At 33.2% G+C, this 19,653-nt stretch overlaps 1 protein-coding gene across 1 annotated transcript; it reads left to right on the forward strand.

Annotated features, from left to right (window-relative positions):
- Positions 1 to 438: 438 nt before the first annotated feature.
- On the forward strand, positions 439 to 18,370 carry LOC126887526 (ejaculatory bulb-specific protein 3-like). Its single transcript, XM_050655158.1, has 2 exons — positions 439 to 701; positions 18,066 to 18,370. The coding sequence occupies exons 1-2, from the start codon at positions 500 to 502 to the stop codon at positions 18,266 to 18,268; spliced, it is 405 nt and encodes a 134-aa protein (XP_050511115.1). The 5' UTR covers positions 439 to 499; the 3' UTR covers positions 18,269 to 18,370.
- The last annotated feature ends 1,283 nt before the right edge of the window (positions 18,371 to 19,653 follow it).

Below are 19,653 nucleotides of genomic sequence, written 5' to 3' on the forward strand. Positions count from 1 at the left end.
ACGTTCGCGAGCGGGATAGAAAGAGATTTTACCCTATGGGATAAAATGTGATATTTCTGCAACTGACAAGAGGTGGCAAATTATGACATTCCATGTCAGTTATAAAAAAATATTTCTAAAGTTAGCTTACCTTTATGTGCACATAATTATATTAATATATACCGCCATTTTCTCACACTGAGTACTCATTTAAACTGCTATAAACAGTTTAGAAATCACTTACAAGTAAGTATTTTAATTATATTAGATAATTAAATTAATTTTTTTAAACCATTGTCGACATGGCTCATTATTATGTATTTTTTATACCTTCCTCTCTCATTAGATTTAAACTGAATATGTGTTAATTGGCAGTAAACTAATCTCCAAGTAAAACTAAAATTTTTTTAGTATTATAACCCTGAAATGAAGAATAGGGGTATATAAACCCTAAAGAATTCCAGATAAATTCACATTAAGTCTTGGCTTGAAAGCACACAAGCAGAGGACAAAAATTAAAATGAGTTGGTATTTATCTACATATCTTATAGTGACTTTAGTAGTGGTGGTGTTTGGTGCTCCAAAGACATTTGAAGAAAATGTAAAAGCCCTACGAAAAATTAATTTAAACGATGTACTCAAGAATGACAGAATTGTTAGAAGTTACATTGATTGCGTCAAAGGTACCAAACCTTGTACTCCAGAGGGCCTGGCAATGAAAGGTAAGACATAAATTACCTTAATAGAAAGAGCGGAAATCATTTTTTCTTTATTGTTTTTCTTTTTTATTTATTTATTAATTGGCATGCCAGTGGCCATATTTTGGTCTAAATAGCCCCACTCTAATCTTTGTCCCAATATTTACATACATATATCTGAATCTGAGTAATCATATTTGAAAACAGTTTCCAAAGTCTATAAGTTTATGTAATAATTTGGTTACGAAATTTTTTATCATGACATTGCAATCTTATTTTTTAGTTTTAAGGTTTTAACAGAACTTTTTACACTAAGGGCCGATTGTTCAATTGAAGATTACCTTCAGATTAAAAATAATCTTCAATTAAACTTAATATTGCGTTGTTCAATGCCAGTTTAACACTTAACTATCTGTTAACAAGAGATTAGCTTAATCGCTCAAAAACAAAGGATTAACGCTGTTAACTAGAGATTTGTAACATTACTTTCTGGTTTTAAATTAAATATTTTCAAGAAAATTACAGATTAAAGCAACCGTGGTTATTGCACCATACATATATTGTATTATTGTTCTTTCTACAAATTTTCAGTCGTAGATAAGATTTGCAGTAATAATCTATTATAATTTCGTGTCTATAATAAGAATAATGGCTAAGTTTTGTAATAGTGTCTTTGATTTTGATGATGGAGATACAGTCGAACCCGCTTATTAGAATACCTGTTAATGGAATATCCCGGTCTAAGGAATATAAATTTGATGCCCCGAAACGTTTTTACTAGCCACAAATTATCGGTTATTAGAATAACCTGGTTATAGAAATACTTTTGCTTGGCACAAAGGCTATTCCAATAAGCAGGTTTGACTGTATCACATAGGACGAAGATTTCTTAGCTGTTGTTAATATAATTTCTTTTTGACTTCAAAAAAATATACTTAAAGTAATCCACATAGGTAGCACAAGAATAAATTAGAGTTCTCAGTGTGTAGATACTTATGCTTTCCACAAAATGCATGGTAGTTTATAAATACCTATTGCCATAAGTTTCACTTGTTCTTCATTATTTGTAAAAATCAGATAAAAACAAATAATTGGAAAAACTTTCCATGAATTTATTTGGGAAGGAAGTAAAAAAACATTCATTTGATATACAACATTATTTACAATACATATACTTACAACAAAAATTTTATTGTTATAAGCTAAAAAATGAACATTACTATTTCAACATAATACATATTTTTCTTGACGTAAAGTTAGCAATTCTCTTTTGTTTATTACTTTCGTTCATTTTTTGAAATTGCTTAAAAGAAAATGTATGTAAACACTACACGTCAAAAATCATTATTTATACGTTATACCACAGAACACATTTTTATGCTAAAACTTTCATGATATAATCTATTCCAAACCGTTAATTAATAACTGGCAACATTGTCACCACTTCTGTACTTGGGTTTAATAAATCCGAAAGTTAACCAGCATTGAACAACTTCTTAAAAAATAATCTTTGAATTAAATTTAAACATGGTTTACTTAATCTATGATTAACTACTGATTGAACAACTGGCCCTAAAAAGTGTTACCCTATTGACAAACGCTATTACTAATAAACCAAGTATAATATTATACTGAGAATAAATCAGGTTCATATAGGCAAAATTACTACCAATAAACATGGAATAACTTAGGTATAAGTCTGGTATAACCTACAAGAGTAAAAAACCGCTATACACCGTAAAAATGAGTGGCGCACACAATATTCCAGCTACAAAAAAGCTGATATGAGTATTACGTGGCGCGATAATGTATTTAAATTTTGATGCAAAATAAAATTCTAGTTTTATTTTAAAATATTTTTCCATAATATTTGCTAAATTTGAAGTAAAACGCGCCACAAAAGGATAACTTTGACACAATTTGCATTTGAAGCTCTTTTGTGGCGCGTTTTACTTCAAATTTAGCAAATATGGGAAAATCTTTTAAAATAAAACTAGAATTTTATTTTCCATCAAAATGAAAATACATTATATTGTGTGCGCCACTCATTTTTACGGTGTATAGCGGTTTTTACTCTTGTATCAGGAGTTTTTCAAAGTTATTTATAAATTAAATGTATGAAGTTGAACGCAATGTTTATCGAATACACCTTAAGCTTTATAAATAGTGTCGCATGTAGGGATATTATGCGCCACTGGCGAGAACTTTCTCTGGTAATAAGTTTTTAACGTACACCATACAAAAAAACACCGCTAATTTACATTATTATGCTTCCAATTGGATTTTTACATTTTTTTTTTCAAAAAAATTTATTGGTTTTTAACCTTAACTTTTTTATTTTTTATATTAGAAAATTTGTTAAAAAATTTGTTTGTAGATTTTTTTATAAGATCTATAAGACTATTAATATTAAATCCTTTTAAAATCCTCAGTCGCAAAAAGAGGTAACTTCGAAAGGGTTGGTAAAGGTGGTTTTTGCATGTTATTACAAGTTCTAATTGTCTGTAGCTCACTCAATTTTTGTCGTAGAAAAAATTTTCGCAAACCAAGTTCTTAAGAATTAAACAAGCTACATTTTCATATCTAAATATTTTTTCGCATCTCTGATGCTTATCTTTCTATTCTGAAGAAAAGGGCATGTTTTACCAAAATACAAATATTCGTTATCCGCTTTTAACTCCAGTTTTTTAAAAACTAATTGTTTTAAGCCCGTCTAACTTCTGTAATCTATTAAAAATACATAAATAAAACATACGGAATAAGGTCGATGACTAATTTTAATTAGGATGGTAATTAGGGGGTTGTTGGGGCTGATTAATAACACTTTCGATAACCAATAAATCGAAAACTATTAAATTTATCAAAAAAATTTATAAAACATTTTTTGCTTACAATTAATTTTTTTACCAACATTTCCGGTTAAAATATAATAAAAAATTTCTACTCCTGATATGGGGTGGCAACCACCCCATGGTAAAAGCGTCTTTCGGCATCACAATATGGATTTTGATCCTTGGACTATCAACTACTTATTGTCAAATTTTCAAGCAAATCTGAAAAGCTGTAAAAATTGCGAAGTGAAAAGTTTCAGTTCCTGGACTAATTATACTTTTGGAGCTCTATAACTTCTGAACGGCTTAACTGATTTTCATCAATAAACATAAGTTTGAATCCTATTGACAAGTAGTATATGATGCATCTAAGATCAAGTATGATAACTGAACGTATTACAGGAATTATTGAGCTTGAAAAACCGTTTTTCCCATAAGAAATATATTTGATCATGTTTATGAAGCCTATAATTTAAAAATTCGAATTTTCCCAGAAATAAGGTATACACCGTTAGACGCTACTAGAGATTTCCTACAAACGCTCAGTTATTGGCGTAATTCGTAGGTTGAAATTTTGAGTAATTGTCGAAAAACCAAAATTTTCAAAGTTTAATTTTTCATATTTTCGGGGCTATGGTGAGCAGTGTATATGTCTCAGCTTGATAGCTTATACACCATTTAAAATTTTAACTCAACCCTATTGATTTGGTGTATTTGCGTTTTTCCTGTCTCTCTTTGAACCTAAGATATATACACCCAAAAATATGCTATTTTGTATTTGCCTAGCCCTCTAGCTGGCTTACGGGTAGTCAGAAGTCAAAAATTACACCGGTTCTGCATCGGCCCTCACACCCTCTTGAAATACAGAAAAAAAATTCAGATCGGTGTAACTTTCCCACACACATACATACATACAAACATATCCACAAACATTTTTCCATTTTTAAATAAAAATTGAGTCATATTTCTGAGCTCGGTAACTTTTGAATGGTATAACCGATTTTCAAAATTAGACATCCGTTGGAAAGGTAATGATCAGTTCTATCAGAAGCCGTAAAGGTCGGACTTAAATTTTTGAAATTTTTGTGAGTTTTGGGGACGAGAACGAAAAACAGACCCCAAATGGGAAGGGCCGTAAAATCCACACCCTTGGACCAAAATGGAGAGTTGACATGTGGATGGGTGAGCCTTTCCTAAACTTTAAGATGGGATTTGGGCCAATTTTCAATTCAGTCAGATTTAGAAAATCGAAAATTTCGTGTATATATAGTGTCGCTTGTAGGTATATTGTTGTTGGGGTTGTGCGCCACTGGCGAGAACTGCCGTTCTCTGGTAATTTTATTACTGTCAAAGTCATTCGAGACAAAAACATATTATTTTTTGATTTGTTTTTTGAGTAGGTATTAGTGTTGCCCAAAATCGGTCTTGGTCTTGCAGTCTTGGTCTTGTTCTTGCGTGTTCGCAAGACCAAGACCAAGACCGCCTAATTTTAGCAAGACCAAGACCAAGACTTACCGTGCAAGACTTGAGCAAGAACAAGACTTAGCCTGCGAGACTCTTGCGTCTTGCAGTTAGAACTGAGGGTCGTTTTAGGCAGTATGTATATTAGTTCGGCTATATTCTTACATTCTTTATGAGAAACAAAAATAATTTGTAACAAAAATTTTGAAAATTGGACTTATGTTCACTACGAACAATACTATAAACATACATAGCGAGTCAAAATATCCATTTAAAGAACACTTGACACATTTGACACGTACTCAGGTCATTATAATAATGTAAAAATAAAATATTTTGTACTTTCCTTCCCATCAGACGACTTCCCTGAAATTAGTTGTCCGGGTTATAGGTCTGGATCCCTCGTATGAAAAAAAAGTTGATTAATAGCAAGCTGAAAATTTGTTAATAGCTTAAGGGTGTTTAGTCAGACAAACCTTGATATATGGGAACACTGGAACAGAGGAAGTTTTAATTGTGGAACTGTTTAAAAATTTGGAAGGTCAGACCACGAAAACGTCACATATATTTTGTCCGACAGAACTTCCAATTGATTTGTTACCCTTTCGTTAAACTCTCATGCAAAAATCAGGCTGCTATTTATCAACAAACGGGCATGATAATGAGTGGAACACGTAGAACATGTCAAATGACAGGAATTATGACAGGTGATAAATAGCAGTCTCATTTTTGCATGAGAGTTTAATGAAAGGGTAACAAATCAATTGGAAGTTCTGTCTAAACACCCTTAAGCTCTTAAAAAATTTTCAGCTTGCTATTAATCAACTTTTTTTTCATACGCGAGATCCAGACCTATTATGAGAATAGTCGCCTTCTAATCATAACATAACATTCTTGCTTTGCGACGCCGATAGTAATATCAAATATCGTATCCAAACTTTTTAAAAATATGTCACCTTGCTGATAAAAATATACCTAATAAATTTAATCTTATGGGTATATAGAATAGTAAGACTATTATGTATTGTTTTTGCTGAATGTGCTACGACCTATGCTATGAGATCACTGGGTTTCAGAAAATTTGCCGAAACAGCGCGACTATTATTTAAAAGTATGATTACAAGACAAAGGAACAGTGTAAATACAATACCGAAATTAACGATATACACTTCTCCAAAAAATATACTCACCACCTTAAATGTTAAGGTGGTGAATTGTTAATGTCTAAATTGTTAATGTCTTGAATTTCCTAAGCCTGTTGTTCGATTTAAGTGATTTTTTTAATATGTTGTCTTATTTTTATAAATACCGCTGTAATATTGTTGCTAGACAATTATTCTTCATTCTCAGGTCAATTATTATTGTCACTGTAGACCGGGTGTACCAATAAAAGTGCTTTTTTTCAGCTAGCATCACTCTGTGGAATATTCTAGCATTTATAAAATACTGAAATTACAACGATAACCGCATAGTTTCGCTTATATTGGACATTACATTCGCTTATATTGGATAATAAAATACACTACTACTACTATTACTATCGGTTTACAGCGTTCTTCGACGCCTTCCGACTCCTAACCGCCATTCTTCTCTGTTTAACCATAGACCTGGAGGGATTTCTCTTTCCTCTAGTTCTTTTTCAATTAACTCCCTCCAGCTTCTTCTCGGCCTTCCTCTTTTTCTTCTCCCTTGTGGTTTCCATGCAAAAATCTGCTTAGGGATCCTGTCATCTATCATACTAGTTGTTTTGTTTTTATGTCATCAATTATTGTAGGTGTGACTCCCATCATTTCTCGTATTCTCTAATTTGGTATCCGATCTCTTCTTGATTTGCCTGCTGCTCTTCTCCAGAAGTCCATTTCTGTTACTAGTAGCATTTTCTCCGTTCTTTGTTTCAGTAGCCAAACTTCACTGCCATATGTAATATGCGATTATACTTTTAAGTTTGCTATTGTATATGAGCTGTTTGTATTATTGTCTGGTCCCACAGAATGCTGTTCATCATGGATATGGCTTTTCTACCCTGTATTAATATAATAAAATATATAAGTTTCTAATAAACTTTAGTTAGTCAGAACATAGGCACGGATTACTTAGATCATGAGTTCAAACTCCACCCGGTATCAGTAGTTGTCTAGATCTATAATTCTCAATCTTTTTGAGTCATGAACCACAAAATACTTTTTATTATTTTGGTTATCAACTAACTGGAATAGGTATCTAGCTACTATAATAATTGTGGTGCTGATTTTAGCTGTGTTTGCGTTTTGTGTACCACCGCAAATAATGATATGTACTACCAGTGGTACATACACCCCAAATTTAGAACCGCTGGTCTAGATATTTATTAATTTGGCTGATCTTTACTATGGCTATAAAATTCTAGCTTAAAATGTACATCTCTGTCACGTTGTTCAAAGATATGTAATAGGCTAATAGGCAACTGCGAGACTTGCAAGACTCTTGCTGCAAGACCAAGACCAAGACCAAGACCGGGAGCGCAATACCAAGACCAAGACCAAGACCAGGTGTACTGGCGCAAGACCAAGACCAAGACTATCTAAGTCTCGTCTTGGTCTTGCATTTGGGCAACACTAGTAGGTATATAATAAAAATATGTGTTTAAGAGGTACATATTACGACTGTCGAGGAAGTTGATAATTTAATTAACATGATGGAAAATACACGAAAATGAAAACTTTTAAAGAAATAATAAATTCCTTTTCAAAATACTGACACTGATAAAGAATTCAAAATAAAAATCCGGTTTTCTAAAGATAATTTCAAGGTTTTTACTAAAAATCGAGCTAAAGTACTTGAACTCACAATGGTTTAGCGCAGCCATATTGTATTTTAAAAATAAAAAAGAATTTAGATGTGAATTTATTAATTGTAAAGGGTTTTTACACCCGAGATCTGTGGCTTAGCCCAGTATCCATACATTTTAATGTGTTGTTTGGCAATTACTCTTCTATGAAGGATTTATACCTATAGGACGAAGCTCTGATGATGGCACGTAATGTGCTGAAAGTACTTAGCTAATTAATAAAAAATTTTTTACACATTTAGTCCAGTCGGGTTAAACGAATAACAGGCCTAACCTTGCATTAAGAGCTGCCCAAAATTTTAGTTTTCTAATCTTTAGAGGGGGTCAATAGTAGTGTAAATTTAAAATCTCGACTGAATTGCGCTGTTCCGTTAGCCGCCATCTTGATTTTAAACGAGAACCGCTTTTGCTCAATATCTCCGCCATTTTTAACTTTTCGGCAAAAAGTATAACAACCAAAATTATTGAAAATGTGATTTTCTATCATTTCTATTGTTACAAATTTTTCATGCCGTCGATATTTTCTGAGTTAGGGCGGAAAATAGTGACAGTTAGAGCATAATTATTGAAGTATCTCGTTTAATATTAGTTTTACGACAGAAATGTCCTTATACAAAAATAGAGAGAATTAAATTCTACACAATTTTAATATCTTTCATTATTTTGCTAACGTTAATATTTAAGGTAGTACGTATGCGATAATGGCGCGAGCGTAAGACTCGATTGATTTTGTAGCAATTGTTTTTGTTCAATATCTACGCCATTTTCAACTAAAATTGTCCCAAATATGATTTCGTACAATTTCTTTTTAACAATTTTTTTCATGCGGTTGCTATTTTCCGAGTTAAGTAGGAAAATAACAAAAAGTGGTTGGGGGGAGCATAATTACTAAATTGAATATTGTTTCTCAGCTGCCCCAAATTTTATAATTCTATCCTTTAGGGGAGATTAATAGTAGTGTAAATTTAAAATCTCGACCGAATTCCGCCATTGCATTAGCCGCCATATTGATTTTAATGGAGAACCGTGGTTGCTTAATATCTCCGCCATTTTCAACTTTTCAACAAAATGATACGAACTAAAATTGTTGAAGACGCAATTTCCTACAATTTCTTTTCCAAAATTTTTATTTGCGATCAATATTCTCCGAGTTAAGGGGGAAAATAGTGGAAGCGGAGGGGAAGCATAACTATTGAATTGTCTCATTTATTATTAACTTCACGAAATAATTGTGCATAAACAAAAATAAAGAGAATTATATTTTATACAATTTTTGAAACTTCCAATGAAGCACCAACCAAACTAAGTACATAAAAGACATAAAAGTAATAACTTATATGCATTAAGTTCACTTAGTTTTATTAACTAGCGGGTTTGGTTGGTTGAATTTGTCTGTCGATAATTAAGTTTCATGTCAGCTAACATGTTTTAATATTTCAACAATTTTTTTTTTAAATTTTCGACCCTGTTGGAGGGAATTTTCCCATTCCCCCCTCCCTCGGAGACCCGCCACTGTTTCTCTCAGAAAATTGTAGTAAATCGTAATTGCAACAATTTCAGTCCCTACACTTTTTGTCGAAAAGTTGAAAATGGCGGAGATATTGAACAAAAACAATTGCTATAGAATCAATCAGGTATTACTCTCGCGCCTTTACTGCATACGTACTACCTTAAATATTAATTTTATCAAAAAAATGAAAGAAATAAGAATTGTACACAATTTAATTCTCTTCATTTTTGTATGGGTTCAAATTTGTTGTAAAACTAATAATAAACGAGATAATTCAATAAATCAATAATTATGCTTTAACTGTCACTATTGTTCCCAATAACTCGGAAAATATCGACGGCCCGAAAAAAATTATAATAAACAAAATTATAGAAAATCGCATTTGCAATAATTTCAGTTTATACACTTTTTGTCGAAAAGTTGAAAATGGAGGAGATATTAAAAAAAATCGGTTCTCGTTTAAAATCAAGATGGCGGCTAACGCAACGGTCAAATTCAGTCGAGATTTTCAATTTATACTACTATTGACCCCCTAAAGATTAGAAAAATAAAATTTGGGGCAGCTCATAATGCAAGGTCCAATGCTATCCCGACTGTGCTAATTATCAACTTTTTTGAGAACATACACCTGTTTGCCGGTTTGACTTTTTATTAGTAAGGCAGCTAGTGTTTTATTCTTTATTATTGTTTCAGATTACACATACCTTATTTTAATAATATATTATTCTACGAGCACTTATAGTTGTTACTCACGATGATGAAGTTTGCGACACGGGGCATATACATACTAGTTCGCTCCGGTCGCGGTGGTCAGATTTTAATACCTGGCAGAAAAGGGTCACAGGTAAATTCGCTCCGGCCATTAGAAATCAAAATTTCTAATAAAATTTCTGGATCAATCACTAACATTTTTCAAAATAGGGACCAAAATGAAGTGAATATTATACTAAATAATCTAATTCAACTCTCTCTTACCTATATAAATAATATGTAACAACTAGTAATATTTTATAAAATTTCTATATAAAATACAAAGATCACAGTAACAATTTTGCCGATATTAATTCTCGTAGAACTTAGTAGATAAATACTTAATCAGATTAACCATGGGAGCGAACTAGTGTGCTCCGGCGACACGAGCCGAAGGCAGGTGTTATAAATAATATAATCAGAGTGAGTAATAGCGATTACATGCGAGTAAAATACTATACTTTTTCTAGAATAATGTGAACCGGACATTATTTTAGTTATTTCTCTTCAATTGTTTTCTCTTATGTCGGTTTAGATTTATTGGTGGATATCTTTATTTAATTTTTCCATTGTTGTACAGTTGGAGTCGTATTTTGTCGTCAGCTATCTTCTTTTACCTATTAGCTCTTTGGTATTTTGGCTTAGTTTATGCAATCAATTGGGATGTCGATAAAAACGTTTTTCGTAGGTAGTTTCTTAAATCTTATTTGTTAATGTGTATTTTAATTATTTTCAGGTATGCTACTTTCTCACATTCATTATAAATCTTTATTCATTCGTTTTTTTATCTGCCAGGATATTTAGATTTTTTGTTTTTGTTTTACACACTTAACAATTGGATAAGTTTATTTGAAATTCTAAAACTTAGTTAATGTTGTTATTAATAATTGTTTTCTTTTCTTTTCTAATAGTCAGGTTATTATTTGGAATAGTAAAAGGGTTGGTCCCTATGAACCACCCCTGATCTATATAGTTCCAATTTTGATTAAACTTTAAATTTACACTTAATAAAAAGCTACTGAGCGGCCGTAGCGTACCGGCATAATCGCTGGCCTCATACGCCAGTGCACGTGGCTTCGAGTCCTGCCAAAGACCAACAATTTTTCATTTTTAAACATGATACGAGCCGTCTCACCGTGCCTCGGAGAGCACGTTAAGCCGTCGGTCCCCCTGGGCTAGTGTACATCGACACTAGTTACTTGAAACAGGGTTAAAGATGTAAATGGCGCCGGAACAATCCGAAAGGATCTCCCCGGCAAAAATGCCATAAGATATTATTATTATTATTATTAGCTACTTGCACATATTGACTACCCCTGGATTCTGGATTTCCAAGTTCCAGATTACATCAGCAACATCACAGCACGTAAGCGCATTAGCCGAGGTGTGCCTCAATGCAGATTTAACAGTGATATTTTGAGACACAGCTGTGTCTTACGACTTAGTGACAACGTGATGTAGCGAGTTTAAACCGTTTTAAGCCGTTTTAGTGAAGATGAAACCCGTGACGAACAACATGAAGATGTCACAAAAGTCCACGACATCATTATAAAGTATCGAAGAGTCTCTCTGCATTAAATTGTGGAGGAACAAGGCTTTCCAGTTCAGATACTTCGACTATTACATTAAATGTTTTAGCTATGAAGAAACTAACGGCTAGGTGGTTTCTCCAAATGCTCTCAGCTGATCAGAAGCGTATCAAAGAGGAGATTTGTTTCGGTTTGCAATTACGTAAAACTAAAGCAATTGATTTAAATCTATGTGTGGCTAAAAGAGGAAAATATTGATCCGTTTCCTTTGAGTGTGCAAAACATTAGTAACACAGTTAACAATTATGATTAAATTTGATGCAATAATTATGTTGCGCCTTTTAGTGTCTATCTTCTATCAAGGTTGTGTGATATTTGATGTGATGTCTGAATGGCTAAAATCGAATAAAAAAATCTCAATACATTTTTAATTTATAATGTCGATTTTTATAGAATTTACATACAGGTAATTAATACATAAAATGAATTCCTTCTTCTTTCCTCTTGGTTATATAACTAAGTGAGTCTTGGCTGAGTCTACTCTTGCCGATTTTGAGCAATAATCTTCCATTGTTTTATTCCCATCTTAGATAGGTCACTTGGTTCTTAGGCAACCAACTGACTTTCTGCCATCGTGCCTTTCCCAGAAAGTATTTAGTAGTCTTCCATCATTCGATTTAATACATGTCCTGCCCATTTTATATGATTTGCCGGGATGTACCGTACATTTTCATCTCCATGGAGCGCTTGGAGTTCGTGGATCTGTCTTCGTCTTCAGTCTCCTGTTATTTCTTTTCTACAAGGTCCAAATATTGTGCGGAGGATCTTCTGTTATAAAGATTCCGAAGACTCTATAATTTTGTTGTTTGACGCTGGTTTATCCACCCCAAGAAGCAATTGGACGTAATATTACGACATCTTAACGTTGGATTAAATGCCCCAACGTTAATACGCGACGTTGCGACGACGGTCAGAAAACCGCTATTTGCACCAAAGTGGGGAATAGAAATACGGGTTGCCTCGACGTCCCCCTCTCGACTTCTCAGCTCGAGATATTTTATCGTCAAATTACGTTAGTTTTTAGGACTTTGGTCTTGTAAAGTAATAGTATAAAATTCTCTACCACAGAAGTACGGCCGACACACTTCATTTTTACCAAATATGTTAATAATCTTGAAGAATATTAAATCATCAGAAACTAAGATGCCTGACGGCCTGTTGATACTTATTTAAGTAGGTTCCTACTCTATTCAGAATATAACCTAAGTGACTTGTATAATTATTTTATTAATCATCTGCCCCATTGCATAATGCGGTCGAAAATTTACAAACGCAAGGAAGTGTACTGTTAAACGGTATAAAAATTGCTAAAAACTGAAAGCGCTTCAGGAATTTACAGGTTAAATATCGAACAAAACGGTAAAAATAGAAATAACCATCGTAATTAAAAAACATATTATTATATCTAGACCCATACAAGATTATCCTTGATTTATATATAAATAAAATTCGTTAATTAAAATCAAATATTCATTAAAATCTACAAAAAAATTGCCAAACATTATGTTTCAAAAAATGGCTGAACGATGGCGATCTTTCATTAATGGCGGATTTGACTCGCGACCTAAATTGCACTACATTTTAACTGATTTGGACAAGGACCCCCCTGCCGACCTTTAGTATAACCTATTTTTACCTTGCACACCTCGAATTTACCTATTGGTATACCTAATACGTCCTAAAGTAAACGCAAACAACCTGGTCTTGACGACAGACTCCCGACGACCGGTCGTCGTCGTGAACACGCCTTAATCTTGTGGAGAAAACACCCGACGTCTCCTGAACGTTGGGTTCGATACTAATAAATACTCTGTAATCCCCGACGTTGAGCAGTCGTTAAATGTCTTCCAGTAAATAACATTGTAGTATAGAGGTTATACCCGACGTCAGCTTAACGTTAAACCTTAACCTAATAATTAACGTTGGTATTCTCAACGTTGGATTGTCGTTGTCGTCTTCCCGAAAAATACGTCTACCATACTCGATAAAACACCAACGTCCTCTGAACGTTGGCATCTATCCTAAAAAATACGTTGTAATTCCCGACATTGAGTAGTCGTTGATGTATGCCACTTAATTGCACTTATACTACAGATAGGTTAAGACCGACGACGTCAGCTTAACGTCAAACCTTATCCTAATAATTGACGTCGTTTTTCCCGATGTCGGTTGGTCATCAGATTATATTACTTATTAGCAGCAACGTTGGTCCATAGGAATAACATACGTTGTCCTTGGTTAAGGCTTATTGTGAACCAATTTTGTCCTTAAATTTAACGTCCCATTTAGTATGATAGAATTGATCCAAAAGATGGCATAACCCAGACATCCAAAGTGAAAGTTATCCTCCAACACCAAATTGTTCTATATGGTCCACATAATGTTCAGAAAAAAGTCACACCATTTTGAGCGTCGGGTTTGGGGGGGGGGGAGAGGGGGGAAAATCGGTAAATTCGTAGTTTTTTAAGTTTTTCGTCAATATTTCTAAAACTGTGCGGTTTAGCATGAACAACCTTCTATACAAAAATGTTCTACATTAAATTTGAAATAAAAAAGGTCCTATGCATAATCCTTCTAGAATGAACGGTTCCAAACTTACGGAGGTAGTATAGTATAATTGGTCCAAAAAAAGGCCTAACCCAGACATCCAAAATAAAAGTTTTCCTACTACACTAAATTGTTCTATATGGTCCACATATGGTTCAGTAAAAAGTTACACCATTTTGAGCGTCCGGTTTGGGGGGGAGATGGGGGAGAAGTCGGTAAATTAGTAGTTTTTTCACGTTTTTCGTCAATATTTCTAAAACTACACTTTAGCGTAAACAATGTTCTATACAAAAATGTTTTACATAAAATTTAAAACAAAAAAGGTCCTATACATAATTTTTATAAAATCAACGGTTCCAGAGTTACCGAGGGTGAAAAGTGGAGGTTTTCGATACTTTTTATATTTTTTGGGCAATTGATGATGATTTTGGGTGGTATGGTTGACGTTTCTTCAAGGGCTTATCACTAACATACTATCGGGAACTGAAATAGCAAATTTGATTTATAAAACACAATCCTGTTAAAGAAAATCAGTAGGAAATTGCCCAAAAAATATAAAAAGTGTCGAAAACCTCCACTTTTCACCCTCCGTAACTCTGGAACTGTTGATTTTATAACAATTATGTACACGACCTTTTTTGTTTTAAATTTTATGTAGAACATTTTTGTATAGAGCATTGTTTACGCTAAAGCATAGTTTTAGAAATATTGACGAAAAACGTAAAAAAACTATTAATTTACCGACTTCTCCCCCATTCCCCCACCCAAACCGGACGCTCAAAATGGTGTAGCTTTTTACTAAACAATATGTGGACCATATAAAACAATTTGGCGTTGGAGGAAAACTTCTACTTTGGATGTTTAGGATAGGCCTTTTTTTGGACCAACTATACTATACTACCTCAGTTACTTTGAAACTGTTCATTTTAGAAGGATTGTGCATAAGGCCTTTTTTATTTCAAATTTACTGTAGAACATTTTTGTATAGAAGGTTGTTTATGCTAAGTTGTTTATGCTAAATCGTATAGTTTTAGAAATATTTACAAAAAACGTAAAAAATTACGAATTTACCGATTTCTCCCCACTCTCCCCCCCCCCAAACCCGACGCTCAAAATGGTGTGACTTTTTTCTGAACATTATGTGGACCATATAGAACAATTTGGTGTTGGAGGATAACTTTCACTTTGGATGTCGGGGTTTGGGTCTAGTGATACCATACTAATTAGGACAAAATTGGTTGCAGGTCGTAAAATTGCTACTTGGGACGTCTCACTTCCATACGTTATTATGGGAGAATTATAGTTTAATATACAATATACATACTTTTTTTATAACTGCCTTTGAGAGCAACTTTGATTTAAGTATTAGGGCAGTCAATGGGGGTATTTGGCTCCGAACTCCATCCTACTACATCGATTTTCTTGATATTTTTACAGTAAGTAGGGAATAGTTCAAGAAACAAAGTGTACCCTATATACTATGCAGCTTTCTATCTTGGGGGCGGTTCCGACCCCTTCAAGTGGGTGGAAAATTTGTTGGTCAAAATAACCACGGAAGTGGCTAGAGAACCTATTTAATAGCAAAAACTGTTCCGTACTTTTTTTGAGAACTTAATACTTTGTGAGTTATGCGTAGTTGAAAATTGGCCATTTTCATTGAAAAATGACACCTTTTCGGGCGGTTTTTGATAATATCTTAAAAACCATGCATCTAACTAAAAAAACTATTTAAAACATTTTTTAGCTCATAAAAAAACAAAGAGATTCGTTCCTTCGTAAATCTTCTATTTATAATACAAAAAGAGGTATGGTAGAAAAGAGTTTGTTTATTGGTGCATGCTCAAATCGGTGTATTTAACTTGAAATAACAGAGAAACGGTAGACTTTAGGTGTATTACCTATAATTCTACCAATACTTTTTATAAAGTGCTTGAAAAGACCGTTAAAACGAGTACCGTTAAATGTCGATTACATTCAAACTGAGCGAGATATAGTGCAAAAAATTGACGACTAATGTATTTTAAGGAAAACTGAGAAGTATATTTAACCCCTCATTCACCAGAATTTAAATGCATCGCTTTTCTTCTACAATACCTTTTATTATAGTGTTATTAAAGTTATTTCTATGTTCAAAAAGTTGGACGGTTTTAAAATGAGTGGTTTTTGAAAAAAATCCATTTTTAAATTTTCTTAAAAATCTTACTTTTTCTCCATGTAGTTCGAAAATGATAAAAGACCCGAAAAAATATACCATACAACAATATAGGGTTTTTTAGCTAATTTTTTTTTTTTGGTTTCTCATTACTGTATCTCTTATCGTTTTCAAGTCAGATGGAGGAAAAGAAAGAAATTTAAGAAAATTTAAAAATGCGCTCAATTATTTGACCCTTTTTTTTTCAAAAACCATTCATTTTAAACTCATCCAACTTTTTGAACATATAAATAATACTATAATAAAAGGTACCGCAGAGGAAAATCGATGCAATTAAATTCTTGTGGATGAGGGGTTAAATATATTTCTCATTTTTTCTTAAAATGCATTAGTCATCAATTTTTTTGTAGTATATCTCGCTTAGTTTGAATGTAATCGACATTCTTCTTCTTCTTGTAGTTCCTTCTCCTATCGGAGGTTGGCTATCATCACTGCCATCCGTACCTTATTGGCGGCAGCTCTGAAGAGCTGCTGAGTTGCAACTATACCACTCTTTTAAATTTTTCAGCCAGGATATTCTTCTTCTACCTATGGATCTTTTTCCCTTAATTCTGCCCAAATCGACATTCAGTATTCGTTATTTTAAAGGTCTTTCCAAGCACTACAAAAGGTACTGGTAGCACTATACACCTTAAATCGACCGTTTCTCTGTTATTTCAGTGAAATACACCGATTTGAGAACGCCCCAAAAAAAAATCAACTCTTTTCACCTACCATATCTCTTTTTGTATTATAAATAGAAGATTTGTGAATGAACGAATCTCTTTCTTTTTTTAAGCTATAAAAATGTTTTATATTGTTTTTTTTTAGTTAGATGCATAGTTTTTAAGGTACTCGCAAAAAACCGTTCGATAATGTTTCAATGAAAATGACCAAGTTTCAACCACCAAAAACTCAAAAAGTATTGAGTTTCAAAAAAAAAATATATAACAGTTTTTGTTCTCTAGCCACTTCCGTAGTTATTTTAACCAAAAAACTTTCCACCCCCGAGAAGGGGTGGGAACCGCCCCATGATAAAAGCGCCATAGTGTATAGAGTAGACTTTGAATTGGGAGATAAGTAGAGGCTACTCCAAAAATTTCACTAAAACCCATGCAGTAGGATAGAATTCAGAGGTAATATCCTGTTCTTACTTCTTACTCTCATAGGGCTTTTCATCGTATTTCGTTTGTTTCGAGCTTCTGTCATATGTTGTATAATCTGTGTATAATATTCATATATACAGATTATCCAACATATGACAGAAGCTCGAAACAAGTAAAAGTCGATGAAAAGCCCTATTGACTATTGACTGGCCTATATAGGGCCACTACTACTAAATAATACGCTTTATTTCCTCAAATGATTCTAGCTGCTACATCTTTTTCATAAAGGTTTCCGGCTGTTATCACTGCTCCCAAGTATTTGAATCGAAATGCTTTGTCTAATTCTTTGTCTTGGATTTTTGGTACCTACCACGCATTTGGCTTTATCTTCGTTGGCTTTAAGGCTAATGTCCCTGGTTCCTCTTTCAAATAGACTACCTAAATACTACATAATTTTAACGAAAAAAATAAATTGGCTTCATAATACCATTGTATAACTAGACCAATAATACTTTTATATATCATTATAATCATTATAGTAATAAATACTTTTGTAATCAATAATTTTATTTTTAGAAAGCTGGAAAGAAGGACTCGACAAAACTTGCGACAAATGTGAAGAAGAAGATAAAATTAAAGTTAAAAAAGTAGTAAAGTACATTTACTTAAACCGCCGTGATTGGTACGATGAACTTGCCAGTACCTTTGATAAAGATAAGAAATACCAAACCAAATACCAAGAATATATTGACCAACTTCTTGCTGATCCCGCTATTTAAGAAATCGTCAAGACTAATACCATATTGCATAATTGAATTTTGTTTTTAGATATAGTTGTGGAGAATAATTTTAGATGTATACAATAAATACAAATAAATTTATATTATGTTTCATTTACAATACCTTCTTCTTCTTCTTCCGTGCTGTGTTCCAATCGGAGGTTGGAGATCATCATTATTATAATGGGTATACCCCAAAATCCCGACAGCCAAAATCCCGACAGCCACAATCCCGACACGCCAGAATCTCGACAGGCCAAAATCTCGACAGGTCAGAATACCGACAGGTTTGATAAGTTTCTTTTTAACATATAATTACATTTAGTAACAAATAGACTTCCGAACGGTAAGGTTCTATCCGAGACGTTCTTATCAACGAGTAGTTAAATTCGTAAATTAACGATATTATTTATCGTGAGTGATGTCCGACGATCCAATTAAATGGTCGTTATGTTGTAACGTTACAAACGTCACATCTTTGATATTCTATTTTTAAATAATTATTTTACCTTATTTGCTTTAATATTTCATTAATAATTATCTTCTATTTGGTTTACCCATGTCCCCCTTTAAAAATCGGTTGGCATTCTCTTTTATTATCCTCTTTTATTATCCTCTTTGATTATTCTCTTTGATTATCCTTTTTTAATACCCTCTTTTATTATCTTCTATTTACTATATCTCTTTTTATTTAAATCATCAACTGAACATACTGAACGTACCCCGTATACATTCTTACTCCGTAAGTATCTGTCTCAATACGGAACATGCCCGCCACCTATGTCGCACTGTCATGAAAATGTCACTTCATCCGTCATCCCTACTCCATGACATAAACTGGAAGGGAAAAATTAATCCTTAAAAAGGCATGTAATTCCAAAATTAAATCATTTTTAGTTCAACAAATCTTCCTCTTGGGGTAAGGATAATATTATATTGTAATTATATTTCTCCGTCTAACAGTTTTTCTAATGTTTTTTTTTATATCTAACCTAACTTCCAATGTCAGACCATGTGTTCTGATATTTTAGTTTCAAATATAATTATCTTTTTAATTTACATGTATGCACGTTTAGTAATCAGATTTTAAATATTCTCATCTAAATTTCATTTAATTTATTCTTGTCATCTGCTACTCTTTCTGACGATTAGAACGGCAGATGGCACACGTTGGTTTTTCTTCTTGATGATTGATATGTGTCTCTATTTTATAGTTTTTGGATAAAATCACTTTTCTCCCTTCGGGAGCTTCAAGCCATCCACACCGGTGATGGAACTAAGGCTAACACAATGGGGACCATGACATCCAGACTCCAGCATCCAACATCTTTAGCTGCAGTGGCCTAGGGCCGAAGATCCGCCCAGGCCTACGAGAAGTCCACAAC

This window comes from Diabrotica virgifera, chromosome 6, assembly GCF_917563875.1.
Source record: "Diabrotica virgifera virgifera chromosome 6, PGI_DIABVI_V3a".
NCBI lineage: Eukaryota > Metazoa > Arthropoda > Insecta > Coleoptera > Chrysomelidae > Diabrotica > Diabrotica virgifera.

Bases quoted from the DNA above. Each gene is read 5' to 3' on its own strand.
- LOC126887526 (XM_050655158.1), top strand. From the start codon at position 500: ATGAGTTGGTATTTATCTACATATCTTATAGTGACTTTAGTAGTGGTG. The intron at 702-18,065 runs GTAAGACATAAA...TTTTATTTTTAG, and splicing joins AGAGGGCCTGGCAATGAAAG to AAAGCTGGAAAGAAGGACTC.